The following is a 24,635-nucleotide window of genomic DNA, read 5'->3' as shown; positions in this document are numbered from 1 at the left end:
GTATAGCACTTATCTAAACAAGGCTACAAAGGGCTTCACAAAATCCATAGCAGAAGAATGAATGGAGGAGGTTGTGATAATCTTCCTCCTAAGAAAGATGTAAAAGCAGCCGTGTTGTGAACTGTTTGTCCCTTTGCCCACGTGAAGTGACTTCATACAGACGCCTGTAGTTTCGTACTCGCAGTCTCTCCTCTGAAGGCTTCCTCTGGTCATCTCACTTGAACTACTGCCTGTACTTCCCCCGCATCGATTTCCAGATGTGCTGCTCCATCTCGACCGTTTCGTCCATATCTTTTAAGTAAATCCTCCAATTTGATATAATAAGATTTGGGTTCAAGAGGCTGTTCTGGAACTTGTCCAACCTAAATAGCTGGTGCCTGGTAAAGCTGGGTCTATTTGATCATTTAGAAATACTGGATTATTATGTTGGAGGCAGAGGATCTTCCAGATATCCAGGTGAAGCTCCTCCTCCCGTCTGGTGCGCCGTGTTCAGGCTCTGGTTAGATTTGGATGCTCCACATGGCTTCACCTGCAGGGCCAGATGTCAGGAGCCGTCTTGACAGAGTGAGGGTAGGAATAGGTGAGACACACTAATACAGAAACTACTATTTAAAATTCTGAGCATGAGCCATTAACATAATTCAGGAACGTATCTGTAGAAGGCATCGTCTCCAAGGAGCTGTTGTTTGCAGCCTCCTTGTTGACATGTGCAGACGAGTCTCTGGGGGGTCTCCTGGTTTCTGATCCTGCCCAAGGCGAAATCGTTACTGTGCTCCCTCCCTGTAATCCTCCGATATTCATAATGTGTACATGCATCTAATACACTTATCGTCTGAGGGGGGCGCGTTGAGGCTGGAGCCAGTCAGAGCTGACATTAGGTGGGAGGCGGGGGTTCGTCCTGGACCGACTGTCAGTCCATCACATGGAAGACGAACACGATGCAAGATACACACACACACATACAGAAGATTGTGCTTGTGGTTCGCTCACAGATTGAAATGTTCTTAGCGTCTGTTGTGTTGTCGTCGGCCGCCTGGTGAACCATTGATTCACTTCTTGGCCTCATTGTTTTGTGTTTTCAGGTGAAAGCTTGATAATTATTTGTGTTCTGCAGACGTAAGCTACTTAATTAGAGTGCAGTATAGATTAGTGGTTTCCAAACTAGAGGGGCTGCAGGAGAGGATTTTGGAGAATTCCCAGAGCAACGGACATCGCACGTTTGCCTCAAACACCTCCAGCCCCTCTTGGTATTTAACATCTGGAGTTCAGGTGCATGTCGGAAAACTGTCATTTACTTCTTATGAATCTGTCAAACAGTTGAAATGAGATATGGGGACATTCCCCTTTTTTATCTTGCTGCATTATAAAATCACAACTACCTTCTTAATTTGAATTGGATGTTAGCGTGATTTATTCCACTCTGATGTCAGCGTTTTCAAGTGTTTTCGTGCTGTGAAATGGAAACAAGAGGAGCCCCCCCCCCCCCCCCCCCCCCCCCCCCCCCCCCCCCCCCCCCCCCCCCCCCCCCCCCCCCCCCCCCCCCCCCCCCCCCCCCCCCCCCGGTCACCAGAGCGCGGGGTGCAGATCTCAGCGGGGCGGCGAGCGAGCTGCTCTCAGATCAGACGCGTCCTCTTCTACAAGGACATCATTGATTGTCGGTAACAGGGTGATTCTGTACAGTAGGATCCCTGCTGTGAAAATATCCAGGGAAGTGCTCTTCAAAAAAACCCTCCTGGGTGTCATTGATGTGCTGCTGCACCACAGGCGCGTTCAGGAGGCATCAATCTGAGTGAGAGCAGAACGTGTCTCCTTCAGAGTCAAAGCAGAGGCTCATGAAATTTAAGGTGCACATGCCAATATGTGCATTTGAATATATGTGTTTGACTCCTGGACAGACTGGTTCCTCGCCTCTGTCCTAAAGGAGCAGAAAGGTCAGTCCGGCCTCCTGCCTTTCGTTGGCATCTGCCCGAATCAGTTTAATTTAAGTGAAGCCAGAGGAAAAAGGTCGAGGCCGTCAACACATTGAGATAATCAGACGGGGCGATAGATTTGTGTAGGCTTTTTCCCGTGGTCGAACTCACACGTCTGAACTGTGTTTACACTTTGGCAGAGTGAAATGAAGAGAGAACCTCACGGGGAGATGGGAGAAAGGCCAAGTGTTTTTCAATTTGCACAGAGGTGATTTTCCATCCTCTCTTATAATAAAGTAAGTCTTGCTGAAAGTGCACAAAGCAAATTGGGAAAAAGAAAACACTTGGCGAGCAACAGTGTGTGTGTGTGTGTCTGTGTGTGTGTATGTTTTGTGTTGTGTGTGTGTGTGTGCGCGTGTCTCTCTTGCAACCTCTAAATATTTTTCGTTCAGCCGTCTGGAAAATAAAGAAGCATCACTGCGACAATAATGAATTTAAACAACGCTTCTTAATTTGCTGACGAAGTAAAAAGTTAAGATCTGAGGATCACAAACGTCGACGCTGTATTTTTTTATTTTTGGTTCCCAAACGCTGAACAGGGAACTGAAAAACAGCTGGAAGCTCATTTCTTCTTCTTCAAAAAGATTAAAACTCACACTCACATTTCCTCAGGGATGGATCTTCTCCCTCGAGGTCTGTTATTAGTAGTATTATATCTCTTTTCCAACAAAATTACCAGTAAAGGTTGTTTTAAACCGGCTGTAAAAAGCGATTAGCTTCTTTTCTAATTTCCACTAGAGGAGTTCGTCTCTCAGCTTTTCCCCCCAAACATGCATCATGTTCATCATCACACCGGGGGGGGGGGGGGGGGGTCTGTTTGTTTCCCGCATTATTTAACAAATTACCACAATTATTCTATAAACATTAACCAGGTTTTTTATTACTGTAACCATAGCAACAAATGTCGGCACAATGTGAAAGAGTGTTTATCTTTCATTATTGAGTTTATTTAACTTACTGAGTTTTAGTTTCTGTCCCTGCAGCTATAACCTCTACAGATCCAGCTTCTCTGTCATGTGTTATTTGCTTTAATTGCATAATAATGATAATAAAGTACATTGCAATAGTAAAATGTGAATTTTCCATAAAGGTTTGGTAGTGTTTAGTAGAAGAGAACAAAATTAGTTTGAAGCTACTTGTCAAATAGCTGCTGATGAGAAGGTTTAGATTAATGCGACGTGGCTCATGTAGAAAAATATTAATAATTATTATTTCTGTCCCTCGAGGGGAACGTCAAAACAGGATGTGACAAACACAGACAGAATATTTAACATCCAAGAGAACAAACAACATGAATATTTAAATATTTAACACACAAATGTTCACAGTGTACTCCGCCGTGTTTTAGATCTTTGTTACATGAAAGATTTTTCATGAATGTCAGTTTATTTGAAGCTAATACAACAAACAAACTTTTTAAAAGCGTTAATAAAACAACAGAAGAGGGCGTTTACTTTTCCATCGCTGAGTAAAACAGAAAATACCCCTGGAGCAAAGGGCCAGGACGGAATCGAACCCGTGGGGCGCCCGTGCGACCAGGAGAGCTACGGCTGGCGGCGCCCCGGCTGTGGTGGATGGAACCATTTATATTAAAATAATACAAATAATACACACTTCAAATGAAAAACAATAGAATAATCGACCGATGAAACAGGTTTTAATCATTTAACCTTTAAAAAACAGAGCCCATGCATACAAATACTGCTCTTTTACAATGTATTTCGTATTCATAGTACACACTGTACACTGTATTATACACACACATACACCCACACACACACACACACACACACACAGACACACACACACACTGCTGAGTGCTTGTGTAGCCGCCTGCTCCAAGGACAGATATTAGCTCACATTAACTATAGAAATAACTTTGAAAACAATGTGAGAGGTATTTCATTCCACTGCTTCTGTGTTTGTTTCCGTCCTTGTTAAATAAATATTTCACGAGGTTATTTTCACACCATTTAAACCTGCTGATCCCCGCAGAGCCGAGATAAAGGCCCCGTCACCCCGGCTGCAGGTTCCACGCAACGAGCCTCTGCTTCCACGCTTCTGCTGTGTGAAGTGCAAATGGGCTCCGCGTTGCTATTTCTGGTGCAAGCCGTTTATTTCCACTTGTTATCGACGTAGGACCGCGTGGCCTCGGCAGCAGAAGCAACCTGCTGCTGTGCCGGGAGAAGACGGGAAGTCGGTTCCTCGCTCGAATAAACCTGAGCTTCAGAAACAAAAAAGTTGGCGACTGCAGACCACACAGAAAAGTGTGATTCCTACCCAGAGGCTCGTTGATCAAAGTCTGGTCTTGTCGACAGGCAGCTGGGCCTCCTCATTTTTCCAAATTGCCAGGGACCATCGAGGAGTAAATAACAACTGCTGCTCTTCACATAAAACCAACGGCAGCCGGCCCCACTCTGCAGTTTGCTCACCTCTTCTCTCCGTCCACGGTTCAGGCTGTTGTCGTCTTGTCCTACCTGCTTTTTTTAAAACAGCACGTTTAACTCGGTTATGTGGCTTCTTTATTTTTATTTGGTTTTATTTTCAGGTTTAAGAACATAAAGTCGAGCCAAGTTTTATTCCTCAGCAGTCCGAACAGCTTTATGGAGTACGTGCACGTCGTCTGAAAGCTGGCAGATACGGACAATACAGACAGAACCTTAATCTTGTTGGCAGGACAACGTGGACTCTATGAAGACATTAAAGTTGTTTTTATTTTATTTATGCTGTATATTGCTCTTAAGGGTGTACTTGCATGATTATGCTATAAAATTATTATTATTTCAGTGGTTTAAAGATTATGGCAATAATATCATTTCTGGGACAATATATCATCCAACAAAATTAGTTATCGTGACAGACCGACCTTAATATTTGTCATAATGCACCAAGTTAGAGGTTTCCCTGCACAGTTACACATATCCAAGTGAAATTGGTGTTTTACAATGACCTTGTGAATCGTGATTGATTAATAAACAACAATAACTTATGGCCCTCGAAGGATGTTTATAAAAATTAGATAGTGAAAAGGTTCCCGACCCCTGGGCTACAGGCTCGAGGCGTTGAGGCGTCGCTGTACGTTCTCCACACTTGTTCCTCTCTGTTGCACACACACTCTCCTCTGAGCGAACACACACACACACTCAGAGATGTTGTCTCACACTAGGAGTGGAGATAAGGGGCGCGAGCGAAACCCCAGCCCGACTGTTTCCCTGTGATGTGGCTCCCGCTGAGCCCCCCCCCCCCCTACATTATCAATCGGGCCCCACTGAGCCAAACGCTCCTAATTGTATCTGCTGGCACCGACTACAAAGTCACGGCAGCCGCTCTGTCGTGCACACGGCACAGAGGACAAACGGGAAAATGGCTCTGAGGTTTTTTGAGTAGCTGCCGTTTATAGATGCAAACTGCACATTGTCCCCGAGTGAGAAGTCGGGAACTGTTCTCCGATGGTCCTGTTTGCCAAAACAGCAACACACACACACACACACACACACACACACACACACACACACACACACACACACGGAAATATCCAGATGGAACAAATGCTCACTCGATTTAATTTGTGTTTTTGGACAGCGCACGGTGGTCGCACACATGTCTTATTGTGATTTCCTTGATAAATATGAATTTGAATTATGCATGAGCGTCTCTCATTGAAACCGGAGCACAGAGCCGCCTGCTGACGTGCCATGCTTTCTCATTTCAAACACATTAACTGGAGAAAAATCAAAAACATGGTTTCTACGCCAGAACATTCATTTTGTTTTCATGCATGTTTTGGTGATCTGACCAAAGTCGTGACATATTGGTACAAATGTCAACTATGGACAAAATGATTGACATTCTTACTCCTTCCCCTTCATTTCTCTGGAGCAATAGCAAACCTCAGGGATCTTATACCTCTGCTGTGGAGTCTGCACTCGTCTCAGCCTCGTGCAGAACCACAGATATGCTCCCTCGTGAGTTTTGTTTTTTTGCGCTCGCGGATATTTATTCTTTCTGGAGTGTTTTTCTACGTGCATGAATTTAGAGACCAAATAAACACCCTGCAGAGCTGGCAAGTGTATTTGTACAGCAGCTCTCAACAACTAGGCATCAAGACAAAATGTAAAAGCTACACCAGACAAGACGAACAAGCAGTTTGATGGAAACAGAAACAAGAAAGTATCTGATTCAACAAAAGTCAGCCACAAACAGAAAAGTCTTGTTTTAAATGAGCTGAGTTTTGTATCTGACCTGCGGGTCTGTGGAAGTTTGTTCCAGACGAGTGAAGCGTAGAGACTGAACTCAGTTTCTCCACTAAATCAGAACCAGTCCCAGACGAGCCGAGGTCCTGACGGGTCACAACAGAGCAGCCGAACACAAAAGTGTGTTTCAGCGCTTTGATAAACCAGCAGCAGCGTTTTTCAGAATCAATTCTTTTGACATGTGATCTGAGACCTGGACTGATGGGAGGCACGGTCTCTGAACCGGCTGCAGCTGCCCGATCGATTTCTTCAGATACACCTGTAAACACAACATCACGGCCGACAGCTGAAGCAGGGGAGACAAAATCCTGCTGAGACGTTTACTCCTTTAATCCTCGATATGTTCTTGAAGGTGATAGACGGATGATTCCCTCTAAATGTGGCTGTTAAACCTAAATCCATGACTGCACAGAGATTTCTGGGTTTGTGGCTTTTTACTTGAGTGCTGAGTTTTGATCCCCGGACAAAATACCCAGTGAGCAGATAGCACACGTTGTGTCGGTGACTCATCCAGAGGCTCCGACAGAGATCAGCTAACAGATCATGTGCAATTTATTCTATAAACACCCTGACACCAACAAACCATTTTTCGTTCCCCTATCGCCTGACACTTGTTTTTCTGTTAGAATGTGTGTCGCTGCTTTTCTCAGCATTTATCTCGGGTGAAAAATGTTCGGTTTTATTATCCTGGAAAGGTTTTACACTTTTACATTTCATTTTGTAGAGATGTTAGTTTGTGGGCAACAATGACGATGAAATTTAAATGCTCATCTGATCGTATATACTTTTTCTTCGTGGATCTACGAGTTTCAGAGCAGATATTACACAAACACTTTTGAGCACCTCCTGCAAAACATCTCCAGACTCGTGTACATGGATTTGTTTTTCATGAGCCAAACCCCCCCCTCCGTCCCACCGGCAGGAACTCGGTGTTAAAACCCGGTGACAGGCGGCAGAGAGAGTTCTTTGGGCCGCTCCGTACGAAGCAGTTCAGTGGCGGGGGGGGGACGGTTCTCTGCAGTGTGGCTGTGTGAGTCGTTAGTATTCAGGCTCACTCGGCGCGTCTCGCTCCGGTGCACGCCGCCGCTGTCAGAGTTGCATCATTAAGATGTTCCCCCTGCTCCGATCGACTTGTTTGAAGAGACGAGCCGAAGTTTCCCCAAAGTCATTTACATTAACAGTCTCCTGTGGGTATTTTATTTCCCCCGCATGAACAAAAATGAACACTATCAATATATAAATGCTATAAAATGCAAGTAAATGTTTGTTTAGGGGACTTTTAGGTTGAATGTGCTAACAGAGCGAGGGAAACGCTGCAGTGAATCAAATCAGTGATAAGATAAGTTAGTAAAGGTAAAAAATACAATATAAACAGAAGAAACCATAAAACAGTAAACAGTAAAACAGTCTTGCACATATATAATATTGAAATAACGGCGAGAAAATATCAGATAAAAGTCCGAAGTTCAGCTCTAAAGGTCGTTGATGATCCTCAATCTTTTTCTGTTCAGTTCCTTTTAGCCACTTAATTCTCTTATTTCCAGACTTAGTACATTTGGTGTCATTAAATTTAAAGTTTTAACATCACCAGTGTTTATATTAAGAGGTAAACTTGGACTATTTGTCTAATAGTCCACCCAAACTTTTCCTGAAGTACGTTCTCACTCTTTATTCACACGGTGTAAAGCTGACGTGACACATGTGGCTCGGCCTTTCCGTTAATTTCTGCATATTTCAAAAACATTGGGACATTCATAAAAGTTCAGAGAACATGCCCTGAATCCAGACGCCTGCACTCGGTTGCAATTATCGCTTTTCTGGGCCCGTTTTTTTTGTCAGTTAGAAAAATGCGGTGACCTTTCCCGGTAGAGCATCGCACCGGCAAGATCATGGCCGTGAATCAGTGCACCAGAAAAAAACAATCGATATCAGCCGCCTGTCCGCCCGCCTCGCGCTCCGAGCATGAACTGAAACCCTGTGACTCGTCCGTTTCATTTCGGATGTGAAATATTAAAACGTTAAATAAAATGCAGCATGATTAGCGCGGGGGAATTTAGCAGGAAATGCTTCTGGATTGGATGGTGGGAAAATGCCCCGGTGATGAATAGCTGCAGAGGAGCCTGGGAGCTGGGAGAGGAGAGGACAAAGGTGAGGGAATATAATTAGAGGAAAGAAAAATTGGTGGGTTGAGGGTGAGGAGGACGGGAACGACGGAGGAGGAGAAGAGGGCAGGCGAGAAGGACGGGAGCGAGATAGCAGCTTGTTTAATAAAAGGTGCTCGGCGATGGAAATAGCAAATCAAGAAATGACTGGTTAAAAAACCGAACAGATAATAATAGACAATGCACAGGGAGGTAAAGGAGCTAAGGGATCTAATTAAAGTTTAATAACTTCCCCGGGAATCGAAGGACGGATGCGTTGTCCGGACTTTGGCACCTTCATCCCCCTCTCAGTTCATCCACGGCCTCGAGATCCGTCACAACCGGCGCCCGTTCGAGACGGCGAAGGGTACAACGGTTTGGACGGATGCGTGCACGTCGATATCTAATCTCTCCACTGCCAAGGGACAGAAGGGGGGGGGAAGTGTCAGGAGGGCTGAGGTATGAGAGGCAGGGAGAGGACGACCGAGCCCACACACTGTTTCTCACTCTCGGTCCCGGGCGATTGAGCAGCTCTAAACACTGCTGTGATGTGAGATATGCTCTGATCGCTGGAGAGGGAGTCACAGCTGGTTACACACCTCGGACCAAAGCCCCCGACTGTGAGCTCCAAAAAGCTGCTTGCCCCCCCCCCCCCCATCCGGCACCGATCGGGTGATTTGAGGTCAAAGACGTTTAGATGTCGAGGTTCAAACTGAGCGGTGAGGGTCAAAGGTCAACTAGGTTTGGACTGAAGCGTTGTGTAAAGAGCATCGTGTCTGTACCTCTGCTCCAAAGTTAGTTTGTTGATCTGTTGGTTTGTCTGTGAGCAGGATTCTCTTAATTATTAGTTTACTACATTTCATCGAGAGAGTATTTCACTTCCTGTACTTTACCGACTTGGTGACAGAGATCGTTGTAGATATGCTCCATGTGAATAATATCTCAACAATTTGTGACACATTGTGAGTGTAAATAGATCGACTCTAAGACGGAGAGAGACCTGTGGAAGGAGAAGGAAGCTTTCCAGTGCAGAAGGAGCCAGAAAAAGCTGCTTCATTGTTCCTAATTAGCTTCAGGAGCCATCGGTCAGGAGCTGCCACTTCCTCCCTCCGTCTCCTCCTCTGTGTGTTCACCGGCGCTCGGCCCTGAGCTGTCTGACCCGCGCTGTTCATCACACTGATGGCGTCGCAGGAGGCTGGAGTTGGACCATTCCAAGGGAGCGTAATGGCCTGTCCGCTCGCCTCGTCCCGTCTGCTGTCACCGCCCCGCGGCGTCTCACACAGATGTCACAGCAACACTGGGCCGCGCTGGGGAAATGATGGAAATGTGAAATCCGTCCGAGTGGCGGAGGTCACGAGAAGCTGCAGAGTTATTTATGATTGAGAGTCAACACCACCATGGATCATATTCCAAATACTAAGAGGGCGGATTCCAGTAAATAGCAACAGGAGGCAACATGAGTTATGGATTTCCAACTTGACATTGTTGTGCTAACACAGAATAAGATATTTCACATAAAGCCCATAATTTGTGGCAATTTGTCTTGTAATTAATTGTCTACGCTGCATGTTGTTGTAATTAAAGAGCCCGATATGCTCCACAGGAAGAAAAGACTTCAGTTTTATCAATAATAATGAATATTATGGGTTGTTAGCATCACCTGCAGAAGATTCCTGCCCTAAAGTCCCAGAATGGCACTTTGATTTGTGTCACTTCCTTCATGGAATCTATTATTTCATTTGATTTGAAGATAAATCAGACTTCATCATCAGATACGGGACCAACTTTTAAAAAATGACGACTCCTACAGTGGCTCTGTTTCTTGTCTAATTACCTCTCGCTTACGTTAGATTCACCGGTTGAGAGTTCACAGGTAACGTCAACGTGTCGTGAATCATCGGTGTCGCCGCTGTTATGCACAGTTTTATGCACTGATTTACAACAGCGGTTATGTTGCCTATACAATGATGCAGGTGCCATAAATAACATCCACCGCTGCACTTGAGTATAAAGGGAAGCTCGGTCCTCAGAGCCGCCGTGTTGCTGCGATCACACTTAACGGCAGAAAGAAAAGAGAGAGAGCGAGAGAGAGAGAGAGAGAGAGAGCTGGACGGAGCCAGATCTGAGTTTCAGGGGCAATTAGACCGAGCCGAAGAAGACGAGGGACACGATTCATCACTTCTCACTTTGCCAAGAGATGCACTTTAATTTGCATTTAATCTGTCAACAAATGGACAGAATCCTTTTCTTTTCAGAGGCAGCACCGGAGAGAGGGAAGCATTGTTCGTGGTTTATTCCTTTTTTTGACTCTGTAACTTATATTCCAGAGTTTATTATTGCAGATTTTATATATTCGTAACGTGGCTCCAGCTGCACGATGAGAGAAGGTGAAGTGTTCAGACTCACGTTCGTCTGTAATGTGACTCGGTGGAACCACGTTGGACTAACTGAGTTTCTAACTGAGTGAATGTGAGTGAAACTGTGGGAGGCGTGTGACTGCACTCTGCCGCCGCCCCTGCCTTGAACAATGCATTATCATTACAGCTCAGCAGCATTGATCAGAGCTTTAATCATAGACGCCACCGCCTTCGCTGGTTGTCGGCTAATTGCCCAGAATGCAGCGCTCCGACGGCGCCTCTGGGGCGGAGCAGAGACTGATCATGAAAGATGAAGTGCTCGGGACTCCGGACAGGGCCTGTCTCCTCTCAAATGGAGATATAACGAGGGAGAGGAGGAGGAGGAGGAGGAAGATGGTGGAGGTGATGACTGCAGGAGACGCAGCAGCAGCACCTTTTCTTCTCGGCCCCTAAAAAATATGCAAAAGAAAACACTAGGAATAAGTTGGGAGGGAGTTCATGCTCTGGAAACATTGAGCGATCTGTCCGGAGCCATTAGAATAACAAAGAAATCCGGAGGAAGAGTAATTCTGCAGCTTTCTCTCTTTCCTGCCTCTGTAATTAATAGTCCGGTTTTCAATGGGCCTCACGGGGTCGTAAAACTTCATCAACGTGTAATTAGAGTCAGAATCGAAGCTCTTTTCATTCGTCAAGTGCAACAGGTACAACAATAACCTGAGTCCATCCAGTGCTACTGAAACACGGTGGGGCGGCAAATTCATCAGTGCAGGAAATAATGTTCTAAAGATGTCAAATACCACTTTTATATTCATATATCGTGTATTATTGTGACATTTATATAAATAAATAAACATCTTTCTATAGTTATATACATGGTTGTGCAGCTTTTGAGTATATTACTGTTAAATGATTTCAATTCATATATCCTACAACAGGTACAATTTTACTTTAATATTCATATTTCTCCCTATATACTTATATCAGTGTTTATATAGATATATATATAAAGTTTTTATCTTATGTTATTTATGTAACATGTCAGTCGGTCGGCTTCCATCTCTAAATCTTTATCCACATCTTCAATTTCTGCATAGAAACAACCTGAGAGGGTTTTTTTTTTAGAAACACCTTAATGTTACAGTAACTGCTTCTTCTTCTTCCATGTTGCACTTCATCCCGCTCTCTGTCGCCATAGCAACTAATGCACATTAGGTTTTGACTCCTCACAGCAGGAACAGCACACGTGTTACACGTATGACGACCCAGCGCGCACACACACACACACAATACCAGCATCATGAATATGATTATTATGATCATATTGTTTTTTACACCTGTGTGACATCTGTAGTAAAAAGCCTTTAACAACACTAAAGGACACTTTTTTTATTGAACGTGTCTTTTAGGGGAAATAATCCAACACAAGTATCTCGTCAACCAGTGTCCACACCAGTTTGGGCAGATTTCCTCGTCCCCCCCCCCCCCCCCCCTCACATCTTTGCGAGCTCAGTGGTGTTGGACCTGGCGTCAGGGAGCGGATATCCTCAGATATTCTGTGGGGTTGAAGTCCGGGGGGGGGGCTTTTCATCGGGCTGTTTAAAGATGTATAGAGATTCATCCCCAGGCCACTGCAGCGTGTTCTTGGCTGCACATTTAAAGGTGAACGCTCCCCCCCCCCCCCCCACCCCCCGGTCGGAGGATGTGAGCAGCCAAGTGTCAGACGGACATAAAAGACAATTTCCAGTCACTTTTTATAACCTTGTAACTTTATAACCACAACCCCCCCGTTAACAGCGTGAAGGATTTAGGACATCAGATATCTGGATTTTATGTTGAATTCGATGTTACACTTCTTTAAGGTTTTCCTTCATTGTGCCTAAGTTGTAAGGCACTTGGGATAAAAGCACCAACTATTAAATGAGAACATAAGTTATCAGGGAAATCAGCTCGAACCCTCCTGATGTGTCGGGTCAGAGAAACGGTAATTTACAACGTGAAGCTGCTTCATTCAGCGTTTCAACCTCTTTCAGTGTCTGCTTGTTTTGGAGAGCACTGACGGAATCCTACTCTACAAGCACGTACATGAATGTGAAGCGAATATCTTGGGTCAGAGTTCACCAAAGTTGGACTCCACGAAAAAGCCACGTTGGGATTTTGCCCCCCCATCGGAATCAAACACTCCTAAATATGATTAAAGTTCATTTGTTACCATCAAACCACAGCGGAGGTAATCGTCTGTTTTTCTTCCGTGTTCACTTCACAGCCTGCGACACTTCCTGGTGAAGCTGAGATCTGAGCTCGCACTGAACTGAGCTTCAAGGTTATCAGAGGCTGTGAAAAACCACAAGAAACAGAATATCGACTGTGTTGTGTAATGAAACCAGCTGGAACAAACAGCTTGTAATCTGTCTCTCATCCCCGAGGATTCCCCGCTCGTCCTGACACAGAAGTGTTTACCGCCGTGTTCGTCCTGGCGGCTGAGGGAGCTTGTTAGCGTTGATTGATTGACTGCAGCTTTGATTATGTGTCCCGTATATATGCGATTGAACGGACCTGCTAATTATTACCACACGCCGAGCCACTGGGGGGGGGGGGCAGGTTCAGGTGCGGCTGAGCGTTAGCGGTGACGGATCTGATGTGGAGTCGCCCGCACGTCGTTGGAAAACACCCAATAAATGAAACGTACGAGGTTCCGAACGTCCTTGACGTCTGATTTGAATTGGCTGCCGCTCAGAGGGAGAATTTAAGTGACTGTCGGGTTTTTCTTGCTTCACCATATTAAAGTGGAATAAAACCAAAAGAGGGAGGAAGTGACATTCAGGCGCTAAACGCTACAGGAAGTGTAAATGCCACACAAATGAATTGATGATATCAGCGACTGTGTGCTGCTGAGTGGTCGTTAGCACCAGAAAAGTGCTGTATTAATGCCATTTAAAGGTGGGGGGGGGGGTGCTGTGATTAATTTACGACACAATTAGGTTAATAGTGTCAGTGTGTGAGGCAATAATGTGACCAAACTACCGGAGAGCGTTTCTCTGCCCAGAACATTTATTTACATTTCTGGGACTATTTGTTTTAACAGTTTCTGCTCCGTGACTTTCACTCTGCTGCTCTGATCCTCATCTTTCTGTTTAGGTCGTATTTTATAAGACATGATGTAAAGATACATGTACGGGTGGTTAGAGAGAAGGATGAATAGAGAGAGGGATGAAGTGATAGAAGGATGGGTATATACAAAGTTGGATTCTTGGAATTAATGGATGGATTGATGGACGGATGGGCAGATGGATGGTTTGAGAGATGGATGAATGATGGAAGCAAGGATAGGGAGATTTCTGGAACTGATAAATATATAGACAGATAGATAGATAGATGGATAGATATAAAGATAGACAGATAGACAGATAGAGAGATGGATGGATAGAGAGACAGATGGACAGATAGATAGATAGATAGATAGATAGATAGATAGATAGATATTAGCAGTCATTCTCACCTCTATCATTGACATTATGGTCAGAACGTGTTCTAGTCGTTGAACTCATGTAATTGAAATGAAGTGGCAGACGTTCGTTGGAGCAGGAAACCCGACGAGCTGTTTGGTTCCAGCTTCGTGACGATGAGGTTCTCCGACACACCTCAGACAGCTGACCTCCTCCAAGGTGGGATTTAGTATGGATATAGTCATTATACTCTCTGCCGCTGCCTCCAGGCTCAGCCCCTCCATAGAATGAAATTACATATAAATGCGGTTTTTCAATTACATATTAAACAGCTCTGGTCTTGAACCTGTCAGGGAGCAGAGGAGACTTTAATCTTTGTGTAATTATTTCTGTTCTCTGTCTCGCCCGGGAGAGGCAGAGCTTTTAACCAGAAACCCCGCCGCCTTTTTTTTGTTATCGTGCTCTGATCCCTGATCGTCTTTATACACCTCCACCACCTCCATCCGTCACATCTCCTTTCTCTAACCCTCGATCCACGAACCCGTGCACGTGACAGCCTCTTCCCGCACCCCCCTCGGCGCCTCGCTCAGCCCCACCCGCCATGCCTTTCTGTTCCCTCCCCTCCCTGCAGGTGGGCGACCAGATCCTGGAGGTGAACGGCCGCAGCTTCCTGAGCATCCCGCACGACGAGGCCGTCAGGGTCCTGAAGTCGTCGCGGCACCTGATGATGACGGTGAAGGACGTGGGACGCCTGCCGCACGCCAGGACGGTGGTGGGGGAGACCAAGTGGATCGCCAGCTCGCAGATCGGGGAGAGTTCGGCCAACAGCAGCGTCGCAGGGTGAGTTTCATTCAGCACCAAAAACATGCACCAAGTCCGGAAACTCCACATTTCTACTCTATCATATTATATTATGGCTCAAAAGTACGGTGGCCTACATGTTTTACACAAACACATCAATGCAAAAGTGACAACACAACTAAAACATCCACAACACAACGACCAGCCACAGAATTTAAACAAAACCACAACGGAAATGAGCGACAACGGATGTGGACAACAAGCCGAGTCAGTTACTTGAAAAGTAGAAATTAACGTTTCTCATTTTATTTTCAACATCCTATATTGCTCACTTTAGTTGTGGTTGTGTTACCGTTGTGTGGCTCTTGTGATTGTGTTGTGGCTTTTGTGGTTGTGTATCTTTTGCGGCTGTCACTCTTGTTGTTTTGTTTTGAGTTTTGTAGTTGTGTTGTGGTTTTTGTTGTTGTGTAGCCTTTGCAGTTGTGTTATGAGCTTTGCAGTTGTGTTGTGGCTCTAGCGTGCGACGTCTCGGTCGCTGTACAAAACAGAAGCTTGACCCTTTAATGCACTTCACAGAGATAACGAGTCGAACCCTCAGAACAACGTCTTCTCCCTCGTGGAGTAAAGTCGACGCCGCGGTCTTTAACCGTCTTATGTGATCAGATGTGTAGATGTGATCCCCGACAACCAAATTAAAGTCGGATGTAAACACCGGACTCGTTTTTCTCATCAGCTCAAAAACACCCGAAGGAACAAACCGACGAGTCAGAGCCGGTGATTCTTCTTCTGAGTCTCTGAACCGAACGAGGCTTTAAAACCGTATTTACATCAACAATCCCGTTCTGCAGAATCCAGGAGAAAAAGCCCTGTCATGTTATCACCGTGTTTCCTGCAGAGACGGATTTTTATTTATGAAACAGAGCTGAAAAAGCAAAGGAGCAAGTCAAACTGGAACATGAACCAGAACCGACTCCGTGTCTGAAATAATCACTTTCTCTTCTCAGCCCGGTGTCTTGAGCCCGTTCAGTGCATAGAGTTACACAACTTCCATAAATAAATGTCCACACATTCATAAATTGTGTCACTTTTTGCCAAATTTTAAGTAGTAATATGGAATACACACCGGGGGGGGGGGGGGGGGGGGCAGGTGGAATCCCAGAGAAATCCAATTTTGTTCAAGGTAACAAATCCCATGATCCTTTGCTGCTTGACAACCTTATCAAACTAGGTAATTTATTGTTGCTTTGATCGATAGACCCCCGTAATGGCCGAGGGGAATTTTAAAATTCACTGAGAAAAGAGAATTAGCAGCTGAGATGCTCTTAAAAGTCAACGGGACAAATTGGGTTTGAATCCCTGGACAGGTCTGCGTGCTGAGTTCAAGGCGTCCTGCTGCAGACTCTGGTTTAATTATATATTTGTCATTATTTGTGGCCCCTGAAGGCAACACTCTGACTTGTAGCATCAACTGGATGGGTTTGGATTTAGAGCCTATTACTTCTTCGGATGTAAATTCATCCGGTGGAGTCGATTCACTCGGGCCGGAATATAAAAACAAAATGACGCACGTTTTGAAATACCTCCTTCTTCACCGAGTGTGTGTGCTGCTGTAAGTCGGTATCATGCATTTCAGTGTCCGAGCTTTAAATTAATTTAAAAAGCCTCGCTGGAAGAAACGCACATTTCACAGTCCGTGTGAAAGAAGAGCAGCAGTTTCCTCCGCATCATTAAAGACATGACGGAGATTTAAAATCTGAGAGATTCACTGCATCAATCAGCCTGTGATAAATGAGGAATATGCTCAGAGAGATGAGAAGCCGCCAGTCAAGATATCTCCAATCCTCTTTTCCCTTCCAAGCTTCAGGCAGATCTAAAATATGAATAAGCTGTGGTGTATGTAAGTGCAAAGTGTAATCCAATCCAAACCTCTTACCTTCAACTGTAAAGTGGGATTGTCACGGGTCAGACGCAGGTCACATATAAGCCGTTTTCAGACGGGATCTCTGGAGAATAAAGTCCGGACATTCTCCGGAGGTTGTTTTTCACATACGAGCGAAGCAGCAGGAGATTCTGTGGCTCGGACTCAACAGAGAGGGAAATCCCAGGAGCAGTAAGGTTTGAGGAGGTGCAGCAGGCAAAGGCACGAACCTAACGTGGTAATTACACTGCAGAGTCGGCCCTCATCACCAAAAGCTGTCTTGACGTCTTCGTCTGCATCCTCTACGTGTGCAGCGTCGCTTTTCAGTCCTGAGATATTTGTATTCTTTTTGTTTTGTCATTTTTTTGGGCGTGTCGATTGTTAGAAACGTCGTCAACACGCCCACTCGCTCGTAGACGGTCTGCTGTATATTCTCATATTATTATTTTTTACTGGGCCGACAGGAGAAACTCCAGAGAAAGTCCGGAGACGCATATTGTTCATGTACAGCAAAACACACAATAGGAATGTTGCTGGAGTTTGTAGGCTGGTCATGTGTCAGCGTATTAACTAGACAATAATTTGTGTATTTCCTTAATATTTGTTTGACAACTGTTAAATACATTTTTCCTTTTCTTTTGTGTCTGCAGGTTCTCAGTGGACCAAGGAGCCTCTGCAGCAGGAAAGGTGAGATTAACGGACACAATGGAAGTAACTCTGCCTGTTTTATTGTCAATGTTCGTCGTCGTGGTTACGTCGACGTCTCAGACACCGGATTCATCAAAGAGCTCATTGATAACTTTTGGGCTTCGGCTCTTTGAATCTAAGAATTGGCTGCTTTTCTCTGCTGAAGGAGAAAACCTGCACTGTAATTATACGTCAGTGAACAATGTGGTGCCCAGCTGGTGTTGTGGTTTCAGTTGCTCCTGACCGGACTGTCAAACCGTTCAGATATGCTAATGACTCCGGCCGACAGCAGAGGAAGCTGCTGCTGCAGTGATTTGAATTTTGGGGCGTAACACAGAGGTGCATCGGTTCGTTTTGTTCTGAGACGAGTCTCTTACGTCTCATATCGTCTGTGACTCTCAGGTGTGTGAGCTGACTGCAGAGATCTCTATTCAACATGAGACTCTAAAGCCCCAGAGGAGATGGACTGTACGACCTTTATACCGATCGAGGCCAAGCAGGAGATTCTGGAGATACTATCTGCCAGAAATTTGAAGCTACCAAGCTGACCAATCACAGCTCTTGTGGTCTGCGTCACCTCGACGCGTAGTTTCATTTTTGGGGAGCTGCACGTCAGGGTACGGTGTATCGACGCAGAAGCATGAATTGAGCTTTAGTTTGGAGGATTAAAACTTGTAAGGAGCCGAGATGCTCGTGTGGACAGAGATAATGAAGATGTATGAGTGTGGATGTAGCCAAAGGTTTTTAAACACATCTTCAAAGACGGGCCTGTTACAGCTGTCACCAGCCAGCGCACTTCCATTGTCTTCACCGTTGACTTTGACTGTGACTTTGAAGCAGGCGGGAGCGCGTTGCAACGAGGAAGTAAGAGGAAGGAAGTTGGAAGAGACAGCAGCTGATGGCGAGGGAGACAGGGGAGGGGGGGTGTGATGGGAGGAAGGTGAAAGGGAGCGCTCGCTGTTCATTACGGAAGTTGCAACACACTGTAAAGGAAATCAGTGTGAATGAAGATGTAAGTGGGAGGCACTTTGAAAAGAAGGGAACACACATTTCCTCCAGAGTGGAAGCCAAAGAGGGTTTAAAGGTAATTTAACGGCGTAGTTTTAAACCTGTTGGTCCGCGTAGCGCCGCCACCGGCGTGCACAGCGGTGGCTGTGATTACCTGCCCTCTTCGGCAAAGGTGCCCTTTTCAGACACAGAAACTAAGATGGATTGTGTTGGGGGGGGGGGGGACTTCTATCTAATCACAAGCTGGGAGATAACAGAGTAATTCTGCAGGAATAAACTCAACATTGAGAAACGTTGCAGAGTTTTTCACTGCAGGACTGTTGCCAAATCCGTCCACTCACCGAAACAACTGCTTTCTATGTGCCACACTGACCAAAGAGGTCATTTATCACAGCCTCCCAGCACTGAGGAGGAATTGCGGTTAATTTTAAAGTTTCTACTACTTGGTGCAACTTTTTTCTACCTTTTAAAATATCATCTTGAAAATGAATTTGATGGTTCACTGACTTGGAATAAGGTGAATGTTTCTTCTTTTATTCCAACTCCCTCACCCTGAGTCTCTGTTCTCAGGGCAAGTTGCATCCATCAGTTCACGTCCTGTTGAGTTTCTGCTTTGAGTTTTATTTGTAATCCAGCTGCACCTTGAAGTCCATCCATGCATTTATGTATAAGGCTGATCCTTTAAGGGTTGCAGGGGGACTTGAGGCGGGGTCCAGCCTGGATGTATGCCAGCGTATTGCAGGGGCAGCACACAGAGACAAACAACTATTCACATTCACACCTATGGACAATCTAGAAAACCCCTTCAGACATGCAAAGTCCACACAGACCGACTCCGACAGAGCTGACGTTCAATACTGCTCGAAGTGAAAGTGAAAAATATGCGGCGGCACAACGACGCCATGCCTCTTCCACTCGACAGCAGAAACTAATTGCACGACCACAAGAGGGAAAAAGTAATTATATATAATTTAAAGGCATTTGACTTTAAGATCAATGCTGACATTTTTCTGTTGAGGACAGATTTCATTAAATTCTCCCACTAATGCTCGCACTGCGATACGAGTGGTGCCGGTCGGAGCTTTGCAGCTTCCACATCACGTGCATGGATAATATCATCTGTGGGTTTCTGCAGCGCGTCGCAGCGTCGCAGGCTCTTGTGGCTGCGTGGTGCTCGTGTGTGAGGAGATGCCTCCGCTCTCCAGCAGCCGCCACTGTTCAGCCCCGAGAATTTATCACCATCACCCGCTGGTCACCTTCGTCCTCTCCGGGGATTTGCAGGACACTCGCCTCCCAATCCAGTCTCTTATCCGGTGTGTGTGTGTGTGCCCATAAATAATGTAAGTGCAGCTCTTTGTGATGAACTGTGAGCGGGGACACATTGCAGCGGTTGAGCTGGGACTGGATTTAACACTGTAAAGAGGCCAAAGACTGGAAAGATGGTCAGAAATACTGGTCCTGCTGAAACTTCTCCTTTAAAACATTATTTGGTTAAATCCGTGCAGATTCGGACCTGCACCATTTTTTATGGGGAATGCTTTGTTTGTTTGGCTTTTCCACTTAATTCCACAGTTCGGTGTGAAATCGAGGCGACGTGACAAAGGTCCCAATCCTCCCCTTTGATGTAGAAGCAATATGACTGGTGTGTGTCTCCAGATGCAACTGGAAAAATACCTCAAAACTGCATTTAAAAAAACTGTTTGTGCATTAAAGCCACACATGCACACAATCAGCAGGAGATCCATGCAAAGAAATAAGATCCAGAGATGCACAGATATCACGACATTTCCCATTTGTGATGACTGCAGAGAAACACATGTATTCTTACATTCCTGCTGTTTGCTTCTATCCTCGTTGAGCCGAGGATCAATAACCTTTTGTAAGACACGCTCACAGAGAATCACTGTCATGAGCCTCAGCGCTTGTGTTTGTAAGATTTTCTTTCTTCTCTGATTTTCAAAGTGGCCAGCGTTTGATTTGTGAGAGTAATCTGAGGGGAGTTTGTTTTTCAAATGAATTTCTATTCAGGAGAACAAATCACGAACCTCACAGGGTCTCTGCCCGTCGGGCTCTTTGTTCTGTTGTTAAAGTCACATCCATAGAACTTTAATTAAACAATTTTAAAACTTTACCACTGCATTTGCAGCAATTCGGCTGTTTAATTGAAAATAGCTCTAATTGCTTCTGGGAGGGGGGGTATTTATATATCAGTCATTAACACCGAGAGGGGGAATCAACTATTAACAAAATAATTCAAGTTGAATTTTTAATTAAAAGGGGAAAAAGTAAAGTTTTAACTTAACTCTGGATTTGATTTCACCAGCTGCTTAAAGTTCTTACAAACAGAACAGACATTAAAACATCAAGGAAAAAGGTAATTTAATAAAAAATACTTTATAGCAGTTAGCACTGTTGCATCACAGCAAGAAGGTTCTCGGTTTGAATCCCTGTACCTGTGTGGCTTTTCTGTCCTCCTCTGTCCATTTGTGGCAGCGTCGATATCTGTAAACTATCGTTCTCTGTCCGCTGCATCGTTTCATTCCTCCGGCTCATGTGGTGCTTCTGTTTGGCGACTGTTATTAAAGTGTCAGCTGAAGGATATTCTTGGAATCACGCTGTGTGTCCATTTCAAACCCTTTGTCCTACAGACTGACCTCGATGAAGCCTTTGGATGTAAACTCTGTAGTTTCATGCGTTTCCACATGAGAAGCTTGTTGTTGCTGCCGTAACTATCGACCCTTGTAGTTCTGAGCGATGGTGTCGAGCCTGAACTCACTTTTTGTTGAACACTCGTCAGAATCTTGAGTTTGTGGTTCAGTTTTTTTAGTTGTGTTACCAAGGAGATACCTCTGATACCACATACTAAATTGTGTGGTTATTTCTTAATTCTTCCTACACAAAATGCAGAATGCGTAAGATCCGTGCGTCTTCTGACATGAACATACAGACCTGAACCGTGTCTCAATTCAGCGGCTGCTTTTAAAAGCAGATTCCCTCACAGCTCGACTGTCCCATTTACAAATGTTCCTTTGAAACACGTCCTTTCGTTCCCCTGAACAACAACAAAGGCTCCGACGGCTGGATTCATTGCTTTTCATTGACAAACTGTTTTCTTTTAAATGTTCCTAACTCATCCAAACAGCTAATGGCACCAAGGGGCTTTAAAACTCTCCGGCTGGACGACAGCGTTAAGGACGAGCTGCTGACGTAAATCGCAGAAAATGCTTACGTTGACCAGACCGTCTCTGAACTGGCACGCAGCTAAAGTTATCTCACTGTAGGGGAAAGAACTCGGCCTCGTCCGACCTCAACCCCTTTGCATGCGATGGAATACCGATTTTTTTTAGATGCCGTTTATAATAAAAAAGACGTAACCCTGTTTTGTTGCAGCCATCGCTCAACGCCAGAGCAGCTTTATCAGAAGAGATCTCTCAGAAACCAAGGTGGAGGAAATAAAGAAATGTGCAAGCTCAGAACGAGCCAGGACATCTAAAGGACGAGCGGGGGGGGGATTGTCTGCTGCATCGTGCTTGTGTTCGACGTGCATCTACTGTATGATACTGTCCGTGTGTCCGTGTGTGTGTGGGAGAGACACACACACACAGACACACACAGCAGAAGTAAAGGAGAGCGAGGGGCATTAAGTTGGACAGATATGTAGCAGCAGGGCTTTAGGGCTCGACAGTGAGGGGGGGGGGGGCTCCTCCACATGAGACGCACAGAGTGGACACACACCGGGAACCTCACACTGTGTCAACACGTCCTCGCCATAAGTATTAATCTCTCTCTGAACGATGTGACTGTGCCGCTTAAACAAGCAGCGGAGGTTTGTGTTCATCTCGTGATTTTCTGCATCCTCCTGTCACCTCTCGGCCGACTGGTGCCTGTGGACACACACACACACACACGCTTACACACTTACACAATTACACAATCACGCCCCTCCTCCCTCCCTCCATCCTGCAATTGCAGCCCCAAAGGCCAAACCCGGACCACTAAGCTAATTAATGAAGCAAAGGTCACACGGTAACTCCCAATCATCCATTGTGCTCTACAACGGGTGAATGTCGTTTGAGAGACGACAAATTGTGTTACTGCCAATAACAAAGGTAAATATTGCTTCTGTCTGACAAACACGGTTTATATATAACTCCGTCAAGCAGGTTATGTCTGTGGTTGTTAGTTTGTCGGTCAGTTGGCAAGATGATGCACAGACTACACCCGATGGATCACTACAGAACTCGGTGGAAGGATGTGGTTTGGTACAGGAAAGGAAAGAGTGGAAGAGAAACAACGACATCCATGTTTGCATACGAGGGCACTTGAAGTAATCACACACATGGATGCTTGAAATGCTCCTTGTGAAACCAGAAAGCAATTAAAAGATGAACTCCTTCAAAAAGGAAAAACCAGCTGCTGCACCAGACTGAAAACTTCAAGCTGAAGCGTAGGATGTTCTACATTCAAAGAAAATCCCTTTTAGATATCCAGCAAATATGATTCTCAAAGAGTCTTCGGCCTTTCAACCAAGACTCCACCTGCTAGCACACAGGTTTCCAGATGTTTTACTAAACAGCACAAGCAATAAAGAACCAAAACATCCTGCATTACATCGAAAGGTTGAGGCTGCGTTAAAGAAAATATACAGAGTGTCAGTCATAGCTGAGTGTGCGTGTGTGTTTGTGTGTGTGTGTGTGTGTGTGTTTGTGTGCGTGCATGCGTGTTTGTGTACACACACGGAGGGATTTTCACCAATCATGGTGGGAAGATTACAGAGCTTTAACTTTTGGAGCTGCACTTCCTCCGCAGTGATGCACACTGATGGAACCAATAAAACTGCAGCAACCGTCCAAACACACACACACACACACACACACACACACACACACACACACACACACACACACACACACACACACACACCCTTCAGAGTAAACAAAGAGAAGAAAGCACGTCAGCTGTTGCAGAGAGCTGAGGAGCAGTATAAATACTTTATAAAAATTTATGACAGTGAGTGTGATGACGATTTATGAAGCCTGTGAAAGTTTAGTGTCTAAAGAGACGTTGGTCCACGTCCCCCGAGCAGCAGCAGCAGCAGCAGCAGCAGCAGCAGCAGCAGCTTTGTCACTTTAACAAGATGAGTGTTTGGTCTCGTTCAGACTTTCCTGAGTCTTCAAACTCCAATGTTGTCATTTCAGTTCATATTTTATTTTGAAAACTAAATTTGGTCCAAAGTAGGCCACAGTAAATGTCCTGGTTCCTCCTCCTCCTCTGTAACTCCAGTTTCCAGTCGTGATACTGGCTTGGCTGATGGTTTTTGTTAGTCTGGGATCAGTTGACTCACCACTATGATGGATTGCGATGAAATATATGTTTGCACGCATCGAAACTTTGTGTAGCAAATCAAATGTTGTGCAGAGGTTGTCCTTTTTGTGTTTGTTAATGAAATATTTAATTATTAATATGTAAAATATTTAATTTATGTGCCAGCGTCCTTGACATTTATTCCCTCTATGCAGAAGGGGACGTGAGTGAACCACCTGATCCCTCTGTAGTCAGAGACGAGCTCTCGTTTCTTCACCTTGACGAGCAGCGTCGTGTCTCGTAATGTTTGAGGTAACCTGCCGGCGTCATCGTGCACCGAGCCAGTGGAGCAGTGAATGTGTCTGTGGTTGGAATGTGTAAGTCAGTGGTTCTGAACAACACGACAGATGTGTTCCTCCTCAGGTCCCAATATCAAGATCTGCCCAGTGAGGTTAAACCCAATCTGTGCCTCAATCCATTTTTTACAGCATTTGTTCGGCTTCTTTTTTCCTCTTGTGATTTTTCCACAATCCTGTTTTTATATTTTCTGAGAAAAGGGCTTAAGCTGCGAACGCAGGCCGAGAGCAGGGAGGCGAGAAATAAAAAGGGGAAACTTCACTTTGGCAAGAAAGATTAGAAACAAACACACAAAGACCCTCTGGGCACTTTCTGTGATTAGTGTTGCACCGGTCTGTTCAGGTGCCTCAGCATTTGTTGATGACTCATTATCTGAATCATTATCAGTGTAGCACA

General features: G+C 45.1%; 1 protein-coding gene across 2 annotated transcripts in view; it reads left to right on the top strand.

Annotated features, from left to right (window-relative positions):
* Window positions 1–24,635, top strand: part of whrna (whirlin a) — an 85,482-nt gene that overhangs the window by 45,806 nt on the left and 15,041 nt on the right. For both annotated transcript variants that reach the window (XM_034603251.1, XM_034603250.1), the window contains exons 4-5: window positions 14,796–15,004; window positions 17,534–17,570. In XM_034603251.1, coding sequence (XP_034459142.1) covers window positions 14,796–15,004; window positions 17,534–17,570 — 246 coding nt within the window. The remainder of the gene's footprint in view (window positions 1–14,795; window positions 15,005–17,533; window positions 17,571–24,635) is intronic.

This window comes from Hippoglossus hippoglossus, chromosome 12 (assembly GCF_009819705.1).
Source record: "Hippoglossus hippoglossus isolate fHipHip1 chromosome 12, fHipHip1.pri, whole genome shotgun sequence".
In the NCBI taxonomy this organism is placed as follows: domain Eukaryota; kingdom Metazoa; phylum Chordata; class Actinopteri; order Pleuronectiformes; family Pleuronectidae; genus Hippoglossus; species Hippoglossus hippoglossus.
Note: the sequence above shows the minus strand (reverse complement) of the source record. Positions and strands in the feature narration are given on the sequence as shown.